Below are 26,466 nucleotides of genomic sequence, written 5' to 3' on the forward strand. Positions count from 1 at the left end.
GACCTCAGAAGAATGTCTCATGTCAGGCTTGGGATGTAATATTCTTAAACTAGACCAACAAGTTGATACTTAAAAACTCCTCTCTGTATTTCTGTTCCCGAAATGCATAAAATATCGAAATTGATTGTGTTTTATATGTAAAATTTACAGAAAGGAGTTGTATATATTGTCATGATAATTTAATATGAGTAATGATATATACTAGACTCCAAATAAAATGAAAATGTAGTATATATCATTACTCAATAAGAAAATATATATATATATATATATATATATATATATATATATATATATATATATATTCTAACAAGGCTAATAATAGTAGATTGACTCAGCATAGGAGATTGTTGGTGTAGTATATAAGATTTTTTTTATCATTTTATAACTTTTGCAATCAAAATAGCAACTTTTGTAACTCATAACTTTCCGTTATTTTTCTCTTGATGGACTATGGTTCCATCAAACAGAGCGTGTGATCTCGTATAAACTAAAAAAAAAAAGCATGAATCACGTGCTATAAGGATAAGTGGCAGTTTAATTTAAAGATGTTTGTTTTTTTAACCTAGATCGGAAGAAAGTTGTCTGAAAACAAGTTCTGTGCACGAAAAAAAAAAAAAAAAGGTTCGTTCGTGAACAGAAAAATCCTACAAGATCCGGCCGGAAATGGAAATTCAAGGCTTGAAACTGAAATTGGGTCGGTCAGCCTGGAGCCCATGGGCTAGCCCGTTAAGAAAAAAGTTCCAACTAAACATTTTGTTGTTTTCCTTTTCCTGTCCAGAAAAAGATCTTCTATTTTTCTGGCTTTCCTTCTTCTCCCCCAAATCAACCACACAGAAAGAACGACCAAGAGAGAGAGAGAGAATGGCAATGGTGTCATGGAACTCGGCAATTAATTCAGAGGTATTTTCGTCATTTGCTCTCTCTGATTTATTTTCTTGAATCCCGGATCTCATTTTTTATTCTCTGTCTCTTGAAAGTAGAGACCGGTCCTCCAAGTTTTCTGCAGAAAGAAAGAGAGAAACCGAGACAACTACCACCCCTTCAAAGTCATCGAAATTACGCCTCCGCCCAAGAGCCTTGGCATTCGTTGCTTCCCCTCTGTACGCACCGTTTTCCACTCTCTCTCTTTTTTTTTTTTTTAATTGTTTCATATTTGGTTTATAATTAATTATCTTTTCTTTTTGTTGTTCGTTTAGATTCCTTACCTACTGCATAATGAGATTCAAAGTGGCACTCATTGTTTTTAAATGCACTGGAAATGGTCAATTAATTTTAGACTGACAGCTTGGAAATGGAATTTAATATTTTACATGGCATATAATAAATCCATTTAAATCCTTCTCTCTTTTTTATTGTTTATTTTTTGCGAAATACTATTTTTTATTCACTTTAATTCTAAATACAACATACCAATTGAAGGGTTTAGTTTGGAAATACAAATACATCAAACAAAGAACAAGTGAGTCAGGCTTTAATTTTTCCTTACAAGTGGGGCAATATGGTATGAAATAGGGGTGTACAAGCGGAGCGGTTATTAACCGCTAAATAACCCCTGAACAACAAGGAAGCATGAAATTTTTTGTCTTAGCTGATTTAGTAGATATATTGCATTAACCTTAGTTGGTTAAGGAAGAATGTTAGGCATTCTTTCTTATAAGATTTAGTAGATATATAGCATTTAGGCCTTGTTTCTTAAGTGGGCATCAATTAACTTTAGAAGCCAGATCAGGGGAAGCACAAGCAATTGGTAAAATATATGGATTGACATCTAATAGACATTGAGAGCATGATAGGATAGTTATACAAAAAGACTAATCACATGGCCAAAATAGGCCAAGCATTATTGAAATCAGAGTTATATTACATACAAATGAAACAAAGAAATGGGATTTAGAATTATTGGAAGAAACATGGTTCTGATAAAATTATTGCATGCAAACTAAGCGATAAAGAAGCATTGTTGCTCCAAGCACGGTCAAGCAAATATTCCTTTTATGCCATGTGCATTTCCATGGCTGGGGACTGGGGCCATCCCAGAGACAGAGATAGAGAAATAATTGGAGGGAGCATGTATTTTGGATTAGGATAGAGAAAATTCTTGGACATCATTGTCTGGGTATTGTGAAATAGTTTGAGGATTTGCACATTGGGGTCATTAAGATATGTTGATTTCTTCTTTCGACCTTAATGCTTCAATGCCGCAACATGTTATAGGGAAGAGAGATGGTCCCATATGGCAGCAAATTTTCTTAATCAACTGTAAAGTTCAGGCGCCCTTCTACACAAATTCAGAGGGCATAACACTAGCAGTAGACCTTTCCCTCAAATTCTGTCTGCACCCAAACAAAAAGTTTGATGTTCTGTCAGTCATGTTGTCAATGTGGATCTTGTCGATTCATTCATGGATCTGTAGGTCCAGCATAACTTGTGAATTTAGATACAGCTAGACAAAATGCTGCAACCAGGGTATCTATGTTTAACTGTGTATTTCCATTTCACCTTGTTTGCTGCAGAACTTGCAGTGTGGAGAGAGTGTAACAATAGAAGGCCAAACCTACACTATTTCAGCTGTAACTCATCGGTACCAGCTGCGCAAGGGCAAGTATGAACCAAGCGAGAAGAGGCTTGACGTTTTGTCCACAGGGAGATACATTTTGAATTTATACTTAGAAAGTTTACTGGAACAATCTTAATGTCTACTTTCTGAATGAGTTATCATTTATTTTTAGTAGGCCTCGAGTCACTAGACTGTACAGGGACCACTTTGTTTAGCTGTATCGTAATACTTTAATTGGATCCCTTACAATAGGTTACTGTATTCAATGGGATCCCTTTAGATGTATCATTTTTATGTGCAAAATTACTATATTTTTAAGGCAGTTTTATTGCACGGGATCGAGATCCCTTTAATTATGTGCAAAATTATTATACATTTTCCACACACTAATATCAGTGGTCACTACTTCCCTATACATCTGTAATTGGCTGAACTTTTATAGTTGGAGGAATTTATTTCATCTTAGCTTATTAAATTGCCATTTGTCCAAAATGCAATTTAATAGATCAAGTTAAGGAAATGTCTCCAATCAAATTTAGAGGAAAGTATATCCTCTAGTTATTAGATCACCCACCCACCACCCCAACCAATTCTTTTTCACATGTAATGTAACCTTTTGTCTCAGTGACACAATTGATGTCTTTATGGCAACTCAAACAGATTGAACCCCTTGTATTCTTCAAATGCAATGAACTATGGAGTTCCTACAAACTCTAAAGGATGGATAAATTCATGTTTTTTATAGAAATGAGGGCAATGGATATTACCACTGCTAATGTGATAAGTGTAAAACGAACTGTTATGCATCTTTGTTTTTCAAATGATGTTACTTTGAAAAAGTCATGAATGAAGCCTAGAGTATTCTTGATGTTGAAGTTACGAAGTTCTCGGGGCATTGCACTTGATCCTAGCTAGGAGGACAGGAACCATGAAGTTGAGTGCCTAGAGGCTAGGGAGATTGCAATTACTCATTGATAGCTGGAGAAAAGTATAGCTTTACATTGCACACTGAAAATGATTGATGAAACATGCTTTGTTGATTGGTGACACTTGTCATTACAGTTCGGGACATCCTGGTTTGAGCTCCACCTAATCATTACACCAGTCAAGTTGTAAAGCCTGCATAGGAGGGACAGTTGGAAACAAGCCCTCCGCCTCCCGGCCCCACTTGGAGTTGGATGGATGTCTCATGTCTCTCTCCTCTAATCACCCCCGTTGAAATGCATTACCTTTTATTAGGTATTTAGATCATATTGTCTAAATTTTCTCAAATTTTAATCCTTACTTTTATATTAAATGATCTTTTTATGTTTTCATGGAAATGGGTGTGGCGGTAATGGGACTGGTGGGGTTGGTAATGGCGTTTATGGGAGTGGTGGTGAAAATGAGTAACCCATGGCAGCTGGGATTGCGATTCTTTTTAATTATTTAAAATTAGAGATTCTAAATTATGATTTTTTATTTTAAATTTAATAGTTTATAAAATCATTTAAATTTTGGTAAAATAAAAGTAAACTTAAAATCAAAATTTAATGCCTCGATTATACAAAAGCAGCTGACATTTTATAGACCATTAAATTTAAAATTAAATACCACAATTTCATAACATGAGAATCTCTAATTTTAAGTAATTGAAGAGAATCACGATCCGGGCAGCTGAACTTGATAAAGAGAGGGAAGGGGTAGAAAATTAATTTACAATAACTTTTGTTTTTTTAATCAATTGAAAATGTTTTTAGTTAGACTAAAATTTTCAAATGCCTTAAACACCTAAAATGAAAAAATAAATAAATAAATAAATAATTTTAGGCTGAAAAAAAAAAAGACTCAATATGTATCTCATTTTATTCTATTTAAAAAAAAAAAATGAAAGAATCTTTAATCCCTTGACATTGGTTGGATTATGATAAAGTGAGTGGTACCCACATGATGAGGCCCACTAGTGTGTTATGGAAGGGAAAAGCATATGTGTATGTGCTCACCATCATGAGGACTACTCAACAACCGTATTCCCTTCGTGTCTACCCTCTCCTCCTTCTGCGTTACATCTAATGGTCCCCACTTGGGTCCCACTCGAACCCAACAGCAAGCGGTGTAGGGCCCGCCAGTGTGGCACTCCGGGCCCCACCTGTCTGGACTCTCCTCCTCGTAAGACATTTGATATGGGCACCTCGACATCATTAAAAGCAGTGGACCCCACAGACACCATTTTTCTTTTCATTAGATAGATAGATAGGTGGACGGGCTTAGCTCACTCTATGCGTAGGATAGCATCATGCGCCGAGCATGACAGCCGTCCACGTGCTTGTGGTCAGGTTCACGTTCGCGCATGTGACACCTCCTTGTTCCCGCGAACGAAGTTAATGGTAATGGTGCCGGTGGACTTAACCCCCATGTGATTACTATTAATATTATTAATTACCATCGAAGTTTTACAATAATACTACGGGAAATATGAATTTCGTCGCTCTAGCCGATGACAAAAAGTGCATGGGAAGCAGAGAAAAAAAGAAGAAGCATCCACATGCAAGTTAATGGTGATTTTTTTTTTTTTTATGCTAACAATGAGAAATTTTCGATTAGTTTATCAATTTTAAAACCCGTGATTTAAAAATACAAATAACGGGTCCATAAAATTGTTTTATGTAATTTTATTTAAAAGCGCACTAACAGGCAATTAATCCAATATGTTATGCATGAAGTGAATTTAGAATGCTTGCAATTTTGGGGATTTGAACTAAAAATATGAATGGTGTGTGCACGATTGAATTTTGCAGGCCATCGAGCTAAATCACCGAGGTTATTATAAAGGGGTAAAGATATTCACCACGCCTGGCGTGCATCAACAGTAATGCACGCCAGGCACAAAATTTTTTATAAAGACTCTTTAGACTTTTAATTTGTTTTTTTTTTGTTTTTTATTTAAAAAAATTGTTTTGATGTGACCTTTAATGTAAAAATAATTTTAACAAACAAACCGTTGTGGGTCAAATGAGAAAGAGGCGTGTCTTTGTGCTCTTGTCCTAGAACATTGGATTTGACTAATGTGGCGGCGACTGAAAGACCAGAACTTGACACCCCAACAGTAGTTGAGATTGTATCCTTTAACAAATCAGGAGAAATCATCGTAGAAGACAAAAATTTGGGGTAATCTTTTAACTTTCCCTTTTTGGCTCTCTTCTATCATGTTGGGGTTAATTTTTTTTTTTTTAATTTTTAATTTTACTTTCCCTGTAAACTCTTGTCTTCTTCACTTGAAGAAAAAGAAGCACATTTAACCCAAAAGAGAGAGAGAGAGAGAATTACCATTACCCATTGTTAGCATATCCACACTATTATTATTTGATTTGAAAAAAAAGAAAAAAAAAATCTCAAATCTCCATTTTGATTTAATTGGCCCATTGAACTCCCATGATCAAATAGAAATATATAAATCCAATATCAATATTATTGTGTTGTAATTTTTAAATTAGTTTATTATAATATTATTATAACTCATTTAAGAGAGCCACTTAAAGAACGTTATATCAACTAACATGAAATTAGTATAGTAAAAAATTGTGAAAAGCAACATTACTATTATAATAAGTGAATTTCTTTATAATAAGATAATTTTTTTGGACGATGAAAGTTAACTTTAAAAATTATCCTTTTATAGTTGAACTAGTAATTTTCACTTTACGAAACGTAGTTTTCAGTCAATTGAACTATTTATTGAAAACTTAATATATATATATATATATATATATATATATATAAGGGTTCATTAGGATTAACAGGCCAATGACAAATTCAAAAGTTAGTTGAAGCTAAATATTATAAAATAATTAAAAAATTAAATTTTTTTTTTAAAAAATGAAGTTTTTTACATTGCTATTGAATTTATGTACTCCCCCATGAGCAAGATGAATAAATCTCACCAAGATGGAGTGGGGCGCCCCATGAATCAAAAGATAAACAATTTTAAATGAAAACAATTAACAAAGAAGAAGAAGAAAGTGGAGGAAGAGTTAAGAGGGGTTTTGTTGGAGGGGAATATGAATATCCAAAGATGGAAGGCCTTTTTTATTGGCTCCTTCACTTTGCTTTGCTTTGCTTGTGAAGTTGGCTTTGGATTACTCTTATTATCCTGTCTCCCGCAAAAGCCAGTATAACAACACGACGAAAAATAACGGAAAAAAACTTTTCGAAGAAAATTATTGTTCTTGTTGTGATTAGGATTACTATTATTCCATCTCTCTCTTTCTCTCTCTCTCTCTCTCTCTAGTGCTTCGATCGGATCTGAAGCAGCTCTTCAGAGGAACAGAAAGACCCCCTCCCCCCCACTACGCACCAAAGGTTGTTTCACTTTCTCTGTAAAGGTTCTGGGTTCTCTCTCACTGTTCCAACTGTCATGAAGGATTGCTTGCTCTGCACTGTACTCTCTCTTCTCTGATCAGGTATACCCTTTATGGCTTTCTTTTTTTGGTTCTTTGTTTTTGGGGTTTCTTGATTTGATACTTGTTTAGTTGCGGAGAGATTGTTGGGGAAAGTCAAAGTTAGTTGTATTTGGCTCCAAATGAATGGAGGTGTTGTTTTTCTTGGGTGCCAAACAATGAAAACTTGGAGCTTTATTGTTTGGTCAAAGTCTTGTTCCTTTTCTTTTACTGCATTTTCCCAGCAACCAAAAGGGGCATTTGGGTTATTGGGAAGCTTCTTGATGGCGGCGTTGGAGTGTCCAAGCAATGTAATTTTTCTTGGGTCTTCATGCGATATTATTGATTTTGTTGTGGTTTGAGATAATTTGTGTATTAATTACGTTCAATATCTTGATTCTCGGGTCAGCTATGGGTATCTTGATTTTCCTCAGGTCAGCTATAGGTTTCTTGTTTTCTCCGCAATCTTGGGGATTGTCATTAATTATATGGAATTTTTGTGTAATGGGTCTCCGGAAATCCGTCAAGTATGTATTTTCCTTGTTTGAATTTCCATACAGGGTCATTCAAATTCATGCCTTTGTTTCAACCACATGGTCATAATAACAGATTTGTCTTGTTTCAAAATTTAGAAAGCCATTTAAGTGAGAAGATTTCGTAATTAATGGCTTTGACATAATATCTGCATAAGGGGCTTATCAATTATCATTTCAACGGCTACATCTCACAAAATCACTGTGCTTATTCTGGATTCTGGTGTGACAGTGCCTGTGGGAAATTACTGAATGGAGTCTCGTACTGATGGAGTTAATTCTTTGTCAAAGGCTCAGAATTTGGCAATAGGCAACAACCCTCCAAGATCTGGGACTCCTCGCTCCTCTCGTCCTGCATCTCCAAAACAAACTAGAAATGAAGTGGCTTCTTCCAGTTCCTATGCTACTGCTCATAATCATGGCATGAAGACGACCGGCCTTCCAAATGGTTATGTGATTAATCAAAATCCTTCCTACAAGGCAGCCAATGAAGAATCTCCCAGTACGGTGAAACGATTTCAGAACTCAGATAAGGGAAAATCTGAATATGCTGGCACCAGTGATGTTCTTAGTAAAGCAGTTGAAACCTCTCATGAGGAGAAAGTTTCTGCTGTGAAAGCAAAATCTTATATTAAGAATCCCATTAATGGAAGTGCCGCACAAGTAAGCAGTAACTTAACATCTCAATCAGCAGTAACCTTATGTCCAAGTCCTCAGAACAGTCTCTATGCAGCCACCCTGTATTCGGAAGCCAAACAGAGTTTCACAAATACGGAAGTTAGTGAATGTACAAGCAGCATTGAGAAGTCTTGTGAAAGTGGCGAAGTTACTAATTCATGTGATTTCGTTGAGAGCAGGAAGACCAGCATCTATAGAGGCAGCACTGGCAGTGACATTAGCGATGAGAGCAGCTCGAGTAGTTTAAGCAGTGCTATGTACAAGCCCCACAAGGCAAATGATATAAGATGGGAAGCCATTCAAGTCGTTCGATCTCGTGATGGGATGTTGGAAATGAAACATTTTAGATTGTTGAGGAGACTGGGATGTGGAGACATAGGCAGTGTTTATCTATCAGAGTTGACTGGCACTAAAACTTATTTTGCCATGAAGGTGATGGATAAAGGAGCTCTGGCAAGCCGCAAGAAACTTCTAAGAGCTCAGACAGAAAGAGAAATACTGCAATCTTTGGATCATCCATTCCTACCAACATTGTATTCACATTTTGAGACAGAGAAGTTCTCTTGCTTGGTAATGGAGTTCTGTCCTGGTGGAGACCTGCATGCACTCAGGCAAAGACAACCTGGGAAGTATTTTCCAGAGCATGCTGCCAGGTTAGGAATTATTTTCTCCTCCTTTTCCTTTCCCTATTGTTCTAATAACTAAGACGATGCATTTGAATTTATACAAACTTTCAACAGTTTAATACTTTACCATTACAACAAATATATTTATATAAATACTAGTAGTGAGAAAAAAAAAATTGTTGGTTCTCTTAACATTATGCAGGAAAACTCGTGAATCCAATTCCAGTTAACACTGTCTTTCTAGAACTTAATGTCTCAGTAGACTCTCTTTTTATGTTGTTATTATTTTAAATAGTACCGAAATATCTTAGTGAACTTTGCACCAGGCTTCAGTGGTGTAAAAAGATTCCCTCTTTCTCATAGTTTGGCTGGCTATTTTAAGAGGCATCATCTTTGACTATAGAAACCTTGGAGAGACATGATACTTTTGGTTTTAGAGCTGCAGACTCTAACTTGATAATACTAATCATTTGTGTCTAGTGGATCATGCAAAATCTTTAGAACTTGCCACTACTATGAAATCCCACATATTTTGTAATACCCCACCCTAAGTGATATGATATTATCCGCTTTGGGCCAAGCCTGCACGGTTTTATTATTAAGTTTACCCCAAAAGGCCTTATACCATTTAGAAAGAGTATGCTCTATATAAGTACATCCCCTTTCTCACACCCACGCAATGTAGGACGCCACATATTTGTATTAACTCAACTCTTGCATTTCCTTTTGCAATGCCATCATATATGAAGGTTGGCTTGTCTATACATGTGGTCAAGTATAAGTTGCTTTTGTTGTTATATTAAAGAAACCGTGTGGGTTGGGTCAGGGATTGCTTTTGGATGTGAAAATTTGACCTATACCGATCCAACTGAAGTTTTATACTATATATACTTTTTCTTTTTAACTTTAGGGTTTGCAAAATCTAAACCCCAAAATTCTACTGGAAATAAGTTGAGATCATATATGTAAGGAAAGGGTGGGTTTGTCCATTTTGTTATGGGGCTGTTGAGGCGGTGTTGGATTGAGTCTAAATCGTTCGAGTTGGCGGAGGAGGGTGGGTTTTCAGTTTTACAGAATATTGGAAGGAGTATGGGTATCGATCGATCAATTAGCTTGGGTAAAGCTTGTATTTCTTGGTGTTAGCCACCGTAGATGATTTGGTCCCGGAGGAGGGGACAGTTTTCTGGAGACATTCCAAAGTTGGAATTCCCGCTCTCCTCGCTTAGCGTTGCTCAAATAAGCATGGGTTGTTCTTGGTTGTGGCAAAGTACAATAGAGGTAGATGGAGCGACTTTATAATTGTGCAAGAAGGTAGAGAGGTGGTAAGGGATAGAGGTCCTTCGCCTCCAAGTTGCGGTTGGCTTTGCTTTTTTTAAGTCGTCACAGAGTCAGCTAGGAGACGTAACAGCAATCGTCTGTCGCTGGGTTCGGGCGGTAGTGATTCAGTGCCGATGTTGAAGTCTGTGAGAGGATGGTGGCAGAATTAAAAGGCTTTTTTCTTTAATACCCTTTTCCCAAAAGAAGGCTGCTTATGATTGTTTTCATATCTAATTTTCATAAATTTGTAGTTCTATTTTCTTTTTTTCGATTAGGTGTTTTTCTTGTATATTTCATGTGCACTTGGGTGCGCCCATTGGTTTTTAATGAATTTCGATTGTTTAGAAAAAAAATATATTATTATTAATATGTTTCACAAGTTTAACAAATATTAAAGTTCTCAATTGTCATTCCAAAGCTATAAAAGTTTAGAATCATCCAGCAAATATAAGCTAAGTTTGTCAATCATTGAATTTGCACTCAACTAATAGCCCCCGCTCAGGGTGGGTGGGGGACAAAAAGGAAGAGTCAAAAAGTATTTGTGGTAGGATTTCGTCCCTCCCAGTTAGATATTTTGGTAGGTATGAGATCTCCTTTATGCAGAGTCCTATAGAAATCACAAAATATGACATGAACTAGGACAAAGGTGCAGTTTTATATGAAATATAATAGAACTTACAGTTAAACAAAATGATAAGGTAACCCTGATTGTAGTTTCAGCCCATTAATCTCTGCTGTCACCCTGCAGGTTTTATGTGGCTGAAGTTCTTCTTGCTCTGGAGTACTTGCACATGCTTGGGATCATTTACAGAGACCTTAAACCCGAAAATGTGTTGGTGAGGGAAGATGGACACATAATGCTTTCAGATTTTGACCTCTCTCTAAGATGTGCTGTCAGCCCAACTCTGGTGAGATCCTCAAACTCCAGCTTGGAGACAAAAAACTCGGGATACTGCGTTCAACCTGCCTGCATAGAGCCAACTTGTGTAATGCAGCCAGATTGCATCCAACCTGCATGTTTTGCACCACGCTTCTTTTCAAGCAAGACCAAGAAGGAAAAAAAGAACAAGCCAAAGAATGAAACATGTCATCAAGTATCCCCTCTCCCTGAGCTCGTCGCTGAACCCACAAATGCTCGATCAATGTCTTTTGTTGGTACACACGAGTACTTGGCTCCTGAAATCATTAAAGGTGAAGGCCATGGTAGTGCTGTAGATTGGTGGACATTTGGGATATTTCTTTATGAGCTTTTGTTTGGTAAAACTCCATTCAAGGGAGCAGGGAACCGGGCTACTCTATTTAACGTGGTCGGCCAACCCTTGAGATTTCCAGAGTCGCCTAGCGTGAGCTTCGCTGCCAGGGACTTAATCAGGGGTCTACTTGTGAAAGAGCCACAGCATCGTCTTGCTTATAGGCGTGGTGCTACAGAAGTTAAACAGCATCCCTTCTTTCAAAGTGTGAATTGGGCTCTTATTCGCTGTACAAGTCCGCCAGATGTGCCAAAACAGGTTGCGGTTGACTTCGCTACAAGAACCGATGTGCCAAAAGCACCCACAACTGAGGTGCCTGGTGTTGATGTGAAGCCTTCAGGTAATTATTTAGAGATTGATTTCTTTTGATTATTGTATCCATTTTCTTTCTTTGAGAACCACTTTCCATCTCCTCGTTTGTATTGTGCCTCAATGGTTTCTTTCCATTGCAAAAAGATACAAATCTGTAATTCCTTTCATTGGCACTTGTAACTTCTTCTTAGTGCTAGGAGGCACATGATAAAACAAAACAGAAAAAGAAACAAAAAAAAAAATCATCAGTGAGGAAAAGCAAACGCATAAAAATGAGGAATGAAGTCGCCGATCTTTCTTTACTACACCTGTTGCTTCTGTTGAATTTTTGTGTGCATTACTTGTGAGGAAGTGATTGTTTTTCCATTGAAAATGAAATTCTAGCTCCGGAAGTGTGTTCCTTCCTTCTCTTTAAAGTGCCTACATTATAGGTAATCTGGACATTTGTGCGCAGAAAGGTCACAGCTTGAGCAAGGGCTAATTTTATTTTTAACATACCACCACGTTCCACGGTCGAAGTTCCAACGACCCTCATTTCCAACTGGGCGACTTCACGAACCTTGGCTTCTACAAGTAGCAGCCCCCCCTAGGTCACCTCCTCTGTGAATTGGCTGCAAATCGCAACTTATTCGATCTTTTACTCAACGACTCAAATCAAATTCATTATTTCCAACGAAGTAACCTTTTTGATTTGGATGCTAAAATCCGTCAAAACATGCTTTTAAGACTTGGTGGGGGTATTGATGATGTCCACTTGAGCGAGTGGTTGGGTCTGATTCTAAGAGATTTTGCTGGGCTTCTATATGTAAGTCCACCAAGGCCCACCTAGAATTCTCATTCGTAAGAGCATGCGTCAGCAATCAGCATTTGCAAAACAATACGCACAAAGTGCCCCTGATAAAGGAAAATGATCACTCCGTTTCAAATTTTTTCTATTTCCTCCCGTTGGTGAGTGTATTTAAAAGGGTAAAATTGTCCAAATTTTTTTGAAGTTAAAATTTTTTATAAAGGAGGTTCCTACTAGCTGTGGTAATTGTATTACATGATTGTTTGATAATTTCTCATTCAATTCATATATATATATATATATATATATATATATATAAGCCACGAGTTGGTTGGGACGGCCACATCAACATTGTGAGATTAAGAGGTTTTTAAGTTTCAATTTCTTTCCTCTTTTAGGCCCAAAATTAAATTATTTCCCTTTTTCTATCTTTTTCTCAGTATCCAAACACAGTGCTTATATTTGGAAATTAAATTTTGGGTATTGATTTTCTATTAATCAACTAAGTTTAGTTTACACGTTGCCAAAATCAACTTAAGTTTCTATTAATCAACTAATGAATGATGTAAGATGCCAAAAAAAACGGAGGATTGACTTGAACCAATGATTAACGAGCAAATGTACTGTCTGTTTCTTAAAGGTTAGTGAAGGCCCAATCATCACTGGCCACATCAGCATACCCCCCCAAAAAAAGATGTAATCTAACAATTTCGCCGTTACTGATACTTACACGCGCTTCCACTTCCCACGCTCCTTTTCATTGGGCCTTTCACGTTGGAGTAGGACCCACACTTTTCACTTTTCTTGTACAATCAAGCACGCGGCAATTCAATGGATCTCGTGGTCCGCAACCTAATCTGTGATAAATTGTGTGAGTGAGAACATTTTGGTGGTTAATGGAAGTACCTTTTTGTCCCTGATTTTTTTTCCTTTTTAATTGTTTTTTTTATTTTTTTTATTTTTTAAAGTTTTGTCTAGTAAAGTTAATTCAATAAGGAAAGGAACGAATGGGACCTAAAAATAAGGATAAAATGACTTTAAATTGAGTTAGAGGAAAAGAAAATTAATTCAGCCTATTTAATTAATATATATTTTTACAGTGTGTGATTCTTCTTACATGCATTTTTTTAACAGATTAATACTATAATTTAAAAAAATAAAAGAAAATAGTAATGCTACCTACTACTAGAAACACTTGCGTACCCACAATAAGGGGCGGAACCACCATTTGGCTTGGAAGATTTCAAAAAAATATATTTTTTGTAAAAAATAGATCTTTAAAAATTAAATTTTGCTTCTCTAAATTAAAAGTTCTAGTTTCGCCTCAGCCCGCAATCTAAATGTCTTTTACACACATAAAACTATAGAGAGAGATAGCTTTCACGCTATACTCACATAAACACCTTAGGAAAATTACCTTCATTTTATAACACTTCTGTGCAAAACATTTTTACACACTTTTATAGGTTGTTTTAAAGTAAAAAGTGACCGACCAAAAGTACAAAACATTTACACAATTAGATACAATCGCATTAACTTGTGGCTATGAAATGGTTTTTCCATTTCAAGTAAAATAAAGAGGATCCTTGTCCATCATCCATCATGGCCCATTTGGTTTTCAAATTTTCTCTTAATTTTCTATTAAGTTAATTATATGAATTTTTAAGCTTAAAAATTGGACTTAATCTCTATAAAAAACTAGACTCGACTTCTCCTTCGTACTTTGGTTCCTCCATGGATGATGAAGAAAGTGGGTGTTTCCTATTATTACAATTAACAAGTGATAAGAATGCTTATAAAAATACGATAAAATCGGTCAATTTTCTATATTGATGTTGTCTAAAATTAGCACTATAAGAGATCTTAGAAGTGGTTATGAGTTGTAAAAATGTGGAGTTTCTAAAGAATATCTCTAATTATTGAAGCAATGATCAAAATTATTGAAGGAGTTTGCAGTGTTGATTGCCAAAATTAGAGTCGCCTTCAATGGTGTCACCTACTTTGTATAATATCACATCACATGACACCAATTAAAGTAACGTGTCATTGCTTGTCAAGCAAACCTTGGTTTAAGGATAGTCTACGAACATCATTTGGCTTTCGACAAAATTACTTCTATTAACGTTTATTTTATTTTTTTATTTGAAAAATGCTATTTTTGTATCTTTTCAGTATTCTCTTAGTACACTGAAAAAATATTATGATATAAAATAAGGAATCCATAGATTTTTTTTATAGACGAAATGGTCTTTCATTATATCAAAAATTAATATGACTTATTTGATCAAGCAAAAAAGACATCAAATACTAATTTAAAAAATAAAATAAAAAGGATGTTTTTGCTCTATTACAATGGCGCGTGCTTACACGCTCCTTCTGCGTTTCTATCTTTCGGCCCAAGCGACCATCACCATCCAAACCTATCCTACAGCCCAAAAGCCCCAACGTCACCGGCACCCACAGTCCCCATATGCGCATTGCGCACACGTCTCGTGCTCTCATTTCTGCTGCGACCGTCCATATCGCCTCTCTCACATTCCCTCTCTCTCGCGTTCGAACCCTAACCCTAGCTTCCACCATGGCCTCCGACAACCTCTCGACCTCGGCCAACGGCCATAACGACGACGAGGACGAGAAGTACGGGTTCCGGCGGCCGGAGATGTACAAGGAGAACCTCGCTGGCACCATTGGCGCGTACGACCGACACTTGTTCCTCTGCTACAAGAGCCCCGAGGCCTGGCCCTCGCGTGTCGAGGGCTCCGACTCCGATCCGCTCCCTAAGTCCCTCTGTTCGGCTGTCAAGGCTCGCAAGAATGACATGGCTCTCAAGGTCAGCTATATCGCTGTAAAACATCGGTTAATCATTGCAGTAAATATGATTTTTGCTACGATTTAAGTTCTGGATTAAGCTGTAGGACTCGGATTAATCGATTGGCGAGTGGAGTAGTTGTGATTTTGCTGCGAGTTTTGAGAGACTTGGATTTACTCTGAAACATGGATTCATCTTTTAATCATTGTGGTAATTGTGATTTTGATATGACCTGGAACTCGGATTATAATGTAAAAGTCAGATTGATCGGTTAATGATAACGATAATTGTGATTTTGGTGCGAGTTTTGAGATTTGGATTTGGTGAGAGTTTTGTTGACTTTGTGTTCTTTGTTTTTGGAAATGGCAGACGAACCTGACAATATGCGAGGGACGAGAGGGGACTGACTTTTCTGATGGAGATGTGTTGATTTTCCCGGATATGATCAAGTACAGGTAATCGCGAGGGTTAGATTGGATTTCTTCTGGTTTTGTTTTATTTGCTTGAGATTGTGCAGTTTTTATTGAAAATGATTTGATACACTTACGTTACACGGGTCAGGGTTTTGTTTACTTGGATAAGCGCAAGAATTTTTTTTTTTTTTAAATTTTCAGAGTAGAGATTGGATACTTGCTATGAGGACGAGTTGTTAGAGTTTAAGATATGATTTAACTATAGCTTTACTATGGACTTCTGTTCTGTTTGTCCTAAGTGGTAATGAGATATGATTAAATTACAGGATTCATTTTCTGGTTAAACATTTCTTCCTTAAGTCCAATGTTGTGGGCCTTGTGGTAATTACCAGATTCTGTGATAGTGTAAACTTATTTTATAAATTACAGAAGTTTTGGTTTGGTTTGAGATTGTGCCTTTTTCCTTTGGGTATGATTGATTGCTTTTGAAATGAGGAGTTTTTATTTTTATTTTTTATTTTCTTTGTTGAGTCTGAGTTTTTATTTTCACTATTGAAGGGGTTTGAAGGAATCGGAAGTGGATAGCTTTGTCGAGGATGTTCTTGTTAACGGTAATCTATGGGCTTCGGGAGTGCCGGAGGTGTTGCCTGGTTCTCATGTTTTTGTGTGCGCTCATGGTAGTCGTGATCGGAGGTGTGGTGTTTGTGGACCTGTTCTCATTGAAAAGCTTAATGAGGAGATTGAGTTGCGTGGATTAAAAGATCAGCTGTTTGTTAATCCATGCTCACACATTGGGGGCCACAAGTATGCTGGGAATGTGATTATCTACAGTCCAGGTCCAGATGGGAAGATTATGGGTCATTGGTAAGATCCAATTCATAGCTGCTTCTTGCTAATCTGCAAAAATTTATGATATTTGATTTAATTTGTTTAGCTAGTGTTAAACAGTTCTCATTAATGATGACAGGTATGGCTATGTTACTCCTGATGATGTGCCTGCATTGCTTGATCAGCATATTGGAAAGGGAGAGATCATAGAACGGCTTTGGAGGTTTGTCCTTTTGTGGTGTTGCATGTTCTTTTTTTGTGAAATGTTCATTTGATGTTTTTTGTTGTCAATTCTACAGATTGAAAAATAGTACTAGTATCAGATAACTAGATTTATGAATTATTTATCAAGAATGATGTTATTGGTTTTATCAGTATGTGAAATGTGTGGACGGATGTAATTTCTTGGGCGTGAACATATGTTATTCAGTATATCAACTTGCATTGTGGTTGATCCTGAATTATTACCTGGATTATCACCAAGAAATTGAAGTTAGCCTGTCCTGATATGTTTTTATTTTTTCACATGATGAAATTCATTTGAATTAGCATTTATATGTAGTCTGTTAGACACTTCCTCTTTTTTTTTTCTTAGATAGGTAAATACTGTTAATCAGTTCATTCCATAACAATTAGGTTGGTGCTATATTTTGCTGGTATGCAAGCATTAAAAAATCTATTTTTCTTTTTCCTTAATTTTGGTTCCTTGCTTCTATGTGTTTTGACTCATACCTTGGTAAAGGCCCTGTAGAAGTTCTGGACGAGTTTTATCATTATTTTTGTAATTGTGCATGGTTATTTTAATTTTTGAAAGATAAGAGAAAGAAAAAGTCTTTTGGAGGTTTTGTTATGTTTGTACTTGTCAAAGAAGGAAGATTTTCTTACATTTGCTCTTGATGAGAATCACCCTGTTTATCTTTCTAGTTGCCAATTGGTGATCAATCTTTCAATCTTTGGCATTATTCCGAACAATAAATGAACATAAAAGTAACAATAATTAATCGCAGAGGGCAAATGGGGGCAGCTACCGAGGAAGGTGGAAAAGCGGATGAACAGAAGCTTCCTAATGGGGATGCGAAGAAAAGCAAGAAGAAGAAGCACGAAGAAAACAGCACTGAGAGTAATAAGGATAATGTGGCAGGCTGTTGCCAGGTTGGTAGTGGGTTTACTTGTTGCAAAGACGGAAGTTTGGAGCAGAGCAGTGTGGGTGAAGAAAAGAAGCTGAAAGAAACCATAGCAGTGGATGAAAAGAAGGGTCTGGGCAAAGTGTCAGGCTGGTTTGGATCATGGGAGCAAAGTGATGTTCTCACAGCCGCTGCTGTGGTTGGAGCAGTGGCAACAGTTGCTGTGGCCTATAGCTTTTACAGGAGGTCTGGGTGAAATATGCTCTATTTATTATCCACGTGTTCAAGTTTTTTTGTGGGTCTGTATACCCTGGTTTTTTGTAGGGAGATGTGATAAACATCTATAAAATAATCCTCTGAACAACATGTGTTCCATGGAGGGAAAACTATAGGTATATGTTCTGCTTAGCAGGTGGGCAGAATTACTAAAAGTTTTAGCAGATTTAAAAGATGAACAATTTGTATCCCCTTCTTGTATTCGATTCTGCTCAACCCAAAATTGTTGTTTTATTACTCTTGCTGACTGGGCTTGTTTAATGTGCCAGAGATGATTCTATGATTTTATTGGATAGTTCCTATACTAATAGTGAAACCTTTTTTTTTTTTTGTTTTGTTTTGTGTTTTTTGTTTTGATTTGTTTGTTAGTGTACTTATCTTTAGAACATAAAATAAAAGACAAAAAAACAAGAATTTTAACAAACAGAGCTGTTATCTCGCCCCTTGCATGGGGAACAAGAAGTTAGGGAAAGAATAAAGATTGGAATTCAAAATTAGCAGAATAATCCCGAACCAATCCTATATGCACGTACAAATATTCTAATTCCATCACCTAGAAACTATGAGTTCTGAGTTTGAAGGAAGAACTATATTTTGTCATGTACTAAGCCTTGCAATCATCTCCTCCACCAGCCTCAGCGTCGCCCCTTCAACGTTCTCTCCGGCGTCAATTTCTTGCATAATCTGCTGTATAAGCTCATTTTTTGATTGTTTATTTCTTGAACCATAGCTTGGGCAATCCCTCAACAGCAACAGCAGTTCTCTGGCCACAGTTTTAGCCCTCCATGTTCCATCCACACTCAACTGAAGTAGCCCTGGCATCACTCCTTCCCTTAAAATAATTCCTCTGTATCTTTCCCTGCAGCTCTGGCATATAAGGAGGAGAATTCCCGCTGCATGCTCTTTGCATTGCGGAGAACCCTCCTCAATGGTCTCAACCAATGCACGAATAGCGCCACCCGTGCCAGCAGTTTCGCAAAGTGCATTCTCCGACAAGGAAACAACGTTTTCAAGCAGCCCCATTATCTTTTCGACCAATTCTGACGATTTTTCGGAGCTGTGGATCAGTTGAAGCAAGGAAAATAATAGCCCAGAAGAGACAATTGAAGGAATGATCTGGTGACAAGTTGAGAGATTGTGGAGTGTGGCTATTGCATCGAGCTTGGCTTGCAAGCTGATGCTGCTGCTACTCACATTGTTATCACTAGCATTGAGAAATTCCACCAAGAGTTGGATGGCTCCATGAGATGCGATTGCTAGCTTGTTTGCTGTGCAGGAGGAGAGGATCAACATGGCTGCTATTGTGAGCTCAATCAATGCCTCATTTTGGCACTGAAGGAGGCTTAGCAATACTGGTATAGCCCCAGATCTCATGATCCGGATCTTGTTTCTGTAAAATTAGTGAAAATTAATTTCAGAATTTCCCCCAAGTATAATATTGAAGAAATTTTATAGAACAATTTCGTACAACACAAGAAAAATAAATTCCTCAATGTGTTACAAATTACAATGCATAGACTAACCGTTCACTGCCGAAAGCAAGACTGAGCAGAGCAAAGAGAGAAGCTTCAATGGCGTCGTAATCTTGAGACTGAAGCATCAAAATCAAAGGCGCCGTGACACCCCTTTCAGCCAACTTGTGCCTCTGCTTACTGCTAAGCTTACTGAGGTCTCTGGCTGCTTCAACCTGCGCTTCTCTCTCACCATTGAAAAGGTTTTCTATCACCAATTCCTCCATTAAAGCTCTGTGTCTCTCGGGGTCTACCAAACTTGTGTAAGTAAATTCCTTTTGTAGTGGTGATACTGGTGGTATTGGGATTGGTTGCTTGAAGATGCAATCTTTGGCTTTTGTGGGTATCGAAATTCATTGTTTCACTTAGAAGCAACTTCCCATTCTTTGGTCAGCTTTTTTGTGAAAGTCTGATTTGGAAATACAATAACGATTCCTAAAAATGAATCTTTAACTTTCCTTTTATAGAAGCAAGCGCCTTAAGCTTTATGGCAGCTTCTATAATATGTAATTTATAGAGGTTTTCTTGGGATTTTATTTTTGTTATTCGGCTTTATGGCATTTTTATATGAATATTAGAGACTGGGATCCTCATGAAGTTGATTAATTATTAAGGCAAAAAAAGTAAAAAACCAATGATTTTGCTTCATTTAACGGTGTACATGATGTCATGTCATTTAAAACTTTTAAATGCCGTAGCAACATATTCACCATGTGGCATTATATGCACTGTTAGATAAACAAAATAAAATATTGACTATGAAATAGTGTGAAATGGAGAGGATCTTATGCCATGAATAATAGACATGAAATGAAGATGATCATATACAGTGAACAATAGCCAAAATACTAATTGGCATGTGTTAAATGTATAAAAAATGCTTAAGGTGCTATAACTTTTATAACAACCCCTTGCAAACTCATGTGACAATATCTTAATGGTAACAAAATTAACAAATAAGTTTTATTTTTTTAGCGGCTGTTATGGTAAGTGTCACGTGAACTGTCATGTCGATTTATAAAAAACTTGTTGTAAAAAATGTAATAGTAGTCATCACTATGAAGTTCACTTTTCTTTTCTCTTTTGTAGTTCATATTAGCCAAACCCATTAGTTGAGATAAAGCACGTACATCCATCAGTTTGAGTGCCACCCAATGGGGGTTTTCAGGAGTTAGAAAAAAAGAAAAAGAAAAAAAGATGTAACAATTTGTAATGATTCAATGAAGTCTCTTATGACCTTTCAAGCCCTTAAAAGATGAATTAGTTAGCTTAGCATTAGTCTCTTGTCCTCTAGCTTTGGTTTATATATATCTTACCTCATTAGCACATAAAATACAAATCCATTAAAATATAATTTTTTTTACTAGAATGCAAAAATATCCTGATACTTTGTAGTTACCCATATGACTTTGATAAGAAATGCAAGTAGATAATTAAACCATGTTACCAATCCCTATATATAATTGAACTTTGGTTTTGAAACTTTCTTATGCAGGCATGATGATATATATATATATATATATATATATTAGTAAAGTATATTGTCACCAGCAATGGTTTTCCCTTCTATAATCTTGAAGTCAAAGCATGACAACCTTGTATTATATGGGTATCTTATTGTTACATTATCAAGTTTCTCAAAAACTTAAGTTAATAATAAATAATGAATATAATCATTTAATTAATATTTTTAACACTTTATCTATGTGAAAATTATGCAAGTATCAAGTAGGTTTATATAAATTAACAATTCCGCTTTTCAATATATATACAATGAAGAAGATGGTTAGAATCTCCTCAAACAGATAATTGTGAGAGACTTTCAATAGATTTATCTATATGCCCGAACAATCAACCTACTTATTCAAACAAGTGTTCAAACAGATGAGCTTCATTACTCATAATTGCAAGGGATCCAATGCGGCAAAAGAAGGACATGGTATTCTTAAAAGAAAAGTATCCATGGAATCGGTGACTGGTATTCCTGTTACTCTGGTTGAGATTGCTGGCTCTGCCAAGTCATGTGATCCAAAGCTGACAAATTGTGTGAAAATTCTGAAGCAATGGATAACGTATTTCTCATTTTTCATTCGCAAAGTAGATGGCTTTGGGATAATGTATGTGATGAAACATCTTTCGGCCAAAAAAAACTATAAAAGAAAATTAAATGCATCATCCATGAGACCTTTAAAGGAATCTCACTACTTTACTTTGGCCGCCATACGGCGGCATTGTCTTTGCGGAAATGCTTCCCAAACTTTCATGATGATTCCTGTTGGTAGGTGATTTGAATGCTCCACTTCTTTTTCTTTTTTTTTTTGGACCCAATATTTGATTATTATCCAAATGATTCTTTTAATTTATAACGTTTGTTTGAATTCTTGCTTTTTCTTCGTCTTCTTTTTTTTTTTTTTTTTGAAATTGTTTGAATTCTTAACTGAAATTTGATAAAAAGCGTTGAAAGATAGGATAAAATGCATTTATACTCTCTGTGAATTGGTAGTGTTTTTTTTTTTTTGACATGTCCACACAAGGGAAGAGAGAGGGAGGATTCGAACTAGTGACCTCTATTTCATTAGGCGTGGTTCACAGCCGATTGAACTACCCCTTGAAAACGAATTGATAGTGTTAAATAGGATAACATGTTTTCTTTTACATTTTTAATAGTCATTTACTACTCTTTTTACTAATTTAGGAATCCAAACAATGATTTTTGAGGAGCTTTTTTTTTTTTTTTTTTTTTGAGAATCAATGCTTTCCATTGAATTAATAGGAAACTTGTTCAGAGAGCACAAGCTCCCAGATACAAGAAGGATGGGAATCCATCCATAGGCTTTCCTGTCTAATGGATAAAGCTAACTTGGATGATAAATGAGCCACTTTATTACATTGGCGAGGGATGTAATGGACTTTCCACTCCTGAAGCCTATGCATCATACTCCGCACGCACGTCTTCCAGCACGTGTCCATATCTCCCCAGCCGATGACTCTCATTGTTAACGCCATTGACTACTTCTAGAGAATCCCCTTCAAGCTCCACATTTTGCAGTCCCAGACGATGGCTAAGCTCTGCGGCCTTCCAAACTGCTAGTGCCTCAGCTGTAGTTGGATCAGTAATGTACTCCTTTGTAGCACAGAAAGAAGCCAATACAGAGCCAGTATGATCCCGCGCGACAATCCCCATTCCCATCAATTTCCGCTGCACATCCAGGGATGCATCCCAGTTAAGTTTGATAACCCCTGTGGGAGGTTTCTGCCAAATCCGGACTGCTTGGACAGTTTGTGAATGGCCAGTGATCAGCCCCTGCTCAGCCATATCAAAGGCCTTCATTTGCTCTTTCGCCCGGTGCACCACCACTGCAGCCTGCGGGTGAGTCTAGTGTGCCTCCAAACACAACTGCGTTTCTACGCGACTAGATTTGACGAGCTATGGCAAAGAGCTGAAGCTCCTCTTTCTCCTCAACCAGATTTTTTAGGAGCTCAAACATGTTTGATGACATTTGACATTTATTAGACTAGATTGAAATTTTTTTTTATGTCCTAATCATTTTATGTTAAAAAAAAAAAAAAATTAAGAGGTCTTAGTATAATATGATTAAACTATAAGGCGTTAATGCATTTTACCTTTTATTTCAATTTTTTTAAAAGAATTTAACCAAGAGTTTCCTCTTTAGTTCTCTTTCCATAATGGGTTTTATTCAAAATTGGCGAGAAATTTCTTCTAAATTGGTTTAAAAGAAATTTTTGTGAACCTACTCTAATAAGTGACAAGTTTTATTCAACATTTTTAGGTTTCTAAACAATTAATATTTAGGCTCCTAAATTAGAGGAATGATAATAAATGACCCTTAAAATATTACAAAAAAATGTGAAAAATGACACTTGCACTTATTAGATTAGATTGAAGAAAATTTTTAGGAAATTTCTGTCCATTAAAATATATTAAAATAAATTGTGCTCCTGTATGAGTAATTTAAAATGAAAAGGCTAAAGAGGAAAAAAAAATAGTAATTTAAATTATTGTTGGTGTGGAAAAAAAAAAGGTTTAGAAAAAGAATTACTTCCTATTTGAACTTTTAGGCTAATAGATCATGTTTTTGTTAATGTTGGTGAGTTGAGAAAGAGAGAGAGAGGTGGAGAGAGAATCGTAGAGAGAAAAAAGATGAGAGAGGTTAATGTTGGAGAGTAGAGAGAGTGATGTGGAATGATAGTGAGAGATGGGCTTTGGGGTGGCCCGCGGCCACACCTAACCACCCATGGGGTGGCCGTGAGCCACCCCCAGGGTGTTCGAAGCCACCCCAAACCCCTTGCCACCCCTGGGTGGCTTGCGGCCACCCCATAGGGGTTGGGGGTGGCCAGGCACTACAAAAAACCTTCTATTTATTGACGTGACAAACAGTAACGAATGTTTGCCACGTCAATAAATTTTGACGTGTCTAAATAAAAAAAAAAAAAAATTTGACGTGTTAGATTTTAACACGTCAAAAAATTTTGATGTGTTATTGTGTTAGTATGACACGTCAAATTTTTTTGACGTGTTCTTTTGACATGTCAAAAGTTTTTGACGTGTTAAAAAAATAATGTAGTGAATTAATTTTAATTGGCATGAAAAATTAATTTTATCATATTAGTATAAATTAATTGGTATATATGTATATATCACATGCATGCCAAGTAGCTAGTATCATAATCATACTATTGTACAATTAATATTATCACATGCATATGAATCAAACATTTCATTAATATGATATGATATGATATTATCATGCATAAATCATTCTAGTAATATTAATGAGATAACCATATTAATTTTTACAAAATATATAGGACATACATAATACATTTATTTTATAAGACCTGCAAACCCGACATGAACTCGGCCAACACAAAATACAATGTTCGGTGAGTGGATTATTGAGCCCTCACGAAAAAATGAATTTTATTATCTGTACATCTAGAATATTAATTTGTTTATTCTCTAATTAGTTTTAAGTATATTGTATGGATAATGTGTGCCAAAATCAGCACGTCAGAAATTATTTCTGCTCAAAATTTTTTTTTATTCTCCATGCAGTAGTATAGGAAAAAAAAAAAAAAAAACTTTTTTCTACATGCTAAAACTAGCATGTCAGAAATTTTTGACGTGTTAAATATTGACATGTCACTAAAAAAAAATGAGCTGGATTTTTAACTTTTTCCCTATCTTCTTTCCCTCTTCTTTTCCCTTTATAATTCTTTTCTTTGGTCTTTTTTCTTTTATTTCCAGACTCAGCTCTCTCTCTCTCTCTCCTCTCTCAATCTCCCTAGCCTCTTCTCTCTGCAGCAGATGCAGCCGGCCAGCTCCTTCTAGAGGGAAGAAGAAAAAGGAGAAAAAGAAGAGGAAGAAGAAGAAAAAGAAATGTAGAAGAGAAGCAGATCTGCAAAAAAAAAAAAAAAGGAGAAGAGAAGAAGAAGAATAGAAGATAAGAATATTTTTTGGGTTTTTTAAAATTTGTTGAGTTTCACGTTTGGGTTTTTGATTTTTTGGGTTTGGGTTTTTGAAAATGGAGAAAAGAAGAGAAAATGAAGAAAAAAAGAGAGGGGGAGAGAGCTGGGGGAGAGCTGGGCCATGGGGGAGAAAATGGAGAAAAGAAGAGAGGGAGAGAGATGAGGGAGAAACATGGTGGGGTGATAATATATATATATATATATATATTTTTTTTTTTGACGTGTCAAATGGAGTGACACGTTAAAAAGTATTGCAAAAATTTTTGACGTGTTCTCTCCAACACATCAAAACTTTTTGATGTGGCACTGTAGACACGTAAAAAATCTGAAATTTTTGACACCCCCATTTTAACCGTTGAGAAACATCAAAAGGCGCACGTCAAAAAGGGGTTTTGACGTGTCCTAGTTAAAAATTTCCAGCATTTTTGTAGTGAGGGGTGATGCGCCACCCCTGGCCACCCCTTTATTTTTTTTATTTTTATATTTAAATTTTAAAATTAAATTAATAAAAAATTAATATTTTAATGAGGTGTCTAACTGCTGTTAAAAAAATTTGACGTTAAAGAGTTTATTGGCATTTCGATTGACCCAGGAAGTAAGTTGTCGAAAAAAAAACTTAAAGGAGTTTTTAATTTTAGCAGGTTTACTTAGGAACTTATGATATATTTACCCCCTTTTTTATAATTTTTTTCTTATAAAAATGAATTTTTTTTCTTTCAATTTTAGGTTTTTCTAGAAGTTTTAGTATTTTTGTTTTTATTTTACTAAGGGTAGTTTCGTCATTGGGGAGACATTGACAATGTTTTAGTAATTTGGGAGGGACATTATCACAATTGAAAGCTTGTAGGGACATTATCAATTAAGTGGTAGTTTGAGAGAAGTATGTGAACTTTTTCCTAAAACTTACATCACATTTAGGTGGATAAAAGGGAAATAAAAGTCATACTCCTACATCTACATGTATTGGTGAAAGCCTTAGAGGCTACTTTTTTATTGATTCTTTTTTTTTTTTTTTAATGAAATGGTATTCATTAAAAGAGCTTAAAAAACTCAGCATTCCTTGGATACAATAGAAAGCACACACTGTGGGAAAGACCCCCTCCACTCCTGTGCAGCATCACACCCGAGAGCCAGCTTGGCGAGTTGGTGGGCAGCACCATTGGCCGATCTGCTCACGTGTTGAATTCCCCACCCCTGCCATGAATGCAATCTCTCCTTTGTGTCATTTACCGCCTGCCCATATATCGACCAGCATCCTTCCTCCTTTTGCAACAATTGGACAATTTCTAAGGAGTCCTCTTCAAGTATGATATGCCGTAATTCCAATCACTGTGCCAGCAACACCGCTTCCCTTGCTGCAATGGCTTCCGCCATCGATGGGTCCTGCACATACTCCTATTGATTCATTTGATTGTGTAGAAATGCTAGCTCTATTTAAAGAGCTTTAAAAGTAATAAGGGAAAATTACAGTTTACCCCCCCAAAGTTGTCAGCGATTTGCAATTCCGCCTCCAAAGTTTCAATTTTTGCAATTCACC

At 36.3% G+C, this 26,466-nt stretch overlaps 4 protein-coding genes across 4 annotated transcripts; 3 read left to right on the forward strand and 1 right to left on the reverse strand.

Moving 5' to 3' along the window:
- Positions 1-635: 635 nt before the first annotated feature.
- LOC132182791 (uncharacterized) lies at positions 636-2,934 on the forward strand. The gene is made up of 3 exons (XM_059596135.1): positions 636-903; positions 984-1,103; positions 2,517-2,934. The coding sequence occupies exons 1-3, from the start codon at positions 667-669 to the stop codon at positions 2,694-2,696; spliced, it is 537 nt and encodes a 178-aa protein (XP_059452118.1). The 5' UTR covers positions 636-666; the 3' UTR covers positions 2,697-2,934.
- Positions 2,935-6,589: 3,655 nt separating this feature from the next.
- On the forward strand, positions 6,590-11,858 carry LOC132180948 (protein kinase PVPK-1-like). Its single transcript, XM_059593961.1, has 3 exons — positions 6,590-6,999; positions 7,741-8,839; positions 10,878-11,858. The coding sequence occupies exons 2-3, from the start codon at positions 7,761-7,763 to the stop codon at positions 11,746-11,748; spliced, it is 1,950 nt and encodes a 649-aa protein (XP_059449944.1). The 5' UTR covers positions 6,590-6,999; positions 7,741-7,760; the 3' UTR covers positions 11,749-11,858.
- Positions 11,859-14,897: 3,039 nt separating this feature from the next.
- On the forward strand, positions 14,898-18,257 carry LOC132180949 (altered inheritance of mitochondria protein 32-like). Its single transcript, XM_059593962.1, has 5 exons — positions 14,898-15,308; positions 15,657-15,742; positions 16,259-16,564; positions 16,668-16,751; positions 17,536-18,257. The coding sequence occupies exons 1-5, from the start codon at positions 14,949-14,951 to the stop codon at positions 17,906-17,908; spliced, it is 1,209 nt and encodes a 402-aa protein (XP_059449945.1). The 5' UTR covers positions 14,898-14,948; the 3' UTR covers positions 17,909-18,257.
- Positions 18,258-18,394: 137 nt separating this feature from the next.
- LOC132183077 (U-box domain-containing protein 7-like) lies at positions 18,395-19,773 on the reverse strand. The gene is made up of 2 exons (XM_059596473.1): positions 19,452-19,773; positions 18,395-19,318 (listed from the first exon to the last, which is right to left on the reverse strand). Exons 1-2 carry the CDS (start codon positions 19,664-19,666, stop codon positions 18,526-18,528), a joined length of 1,008 nt encoding a protein of 335 aa, XP_059452456.1. The 5' UTR covers positions 19,667-19,773; the 3' UTR covers positions 18,395-18,525.
- Positions 19,774-26,466: the final 6,693 nt, after the last annotated feature.

Source organism: Corylus avellana, chromosome ca5, assembly GCF_901000735.1.
Source record: "Corylus avellana chromosome ca5, CavTom2PMs-1.0".
Lineage (NCBI taxonomy): Eukaryota > Viridiplantae > Streptophyta > Magnoliopsida > Fagales > Betulaceae > Corylus > Corylus avellana.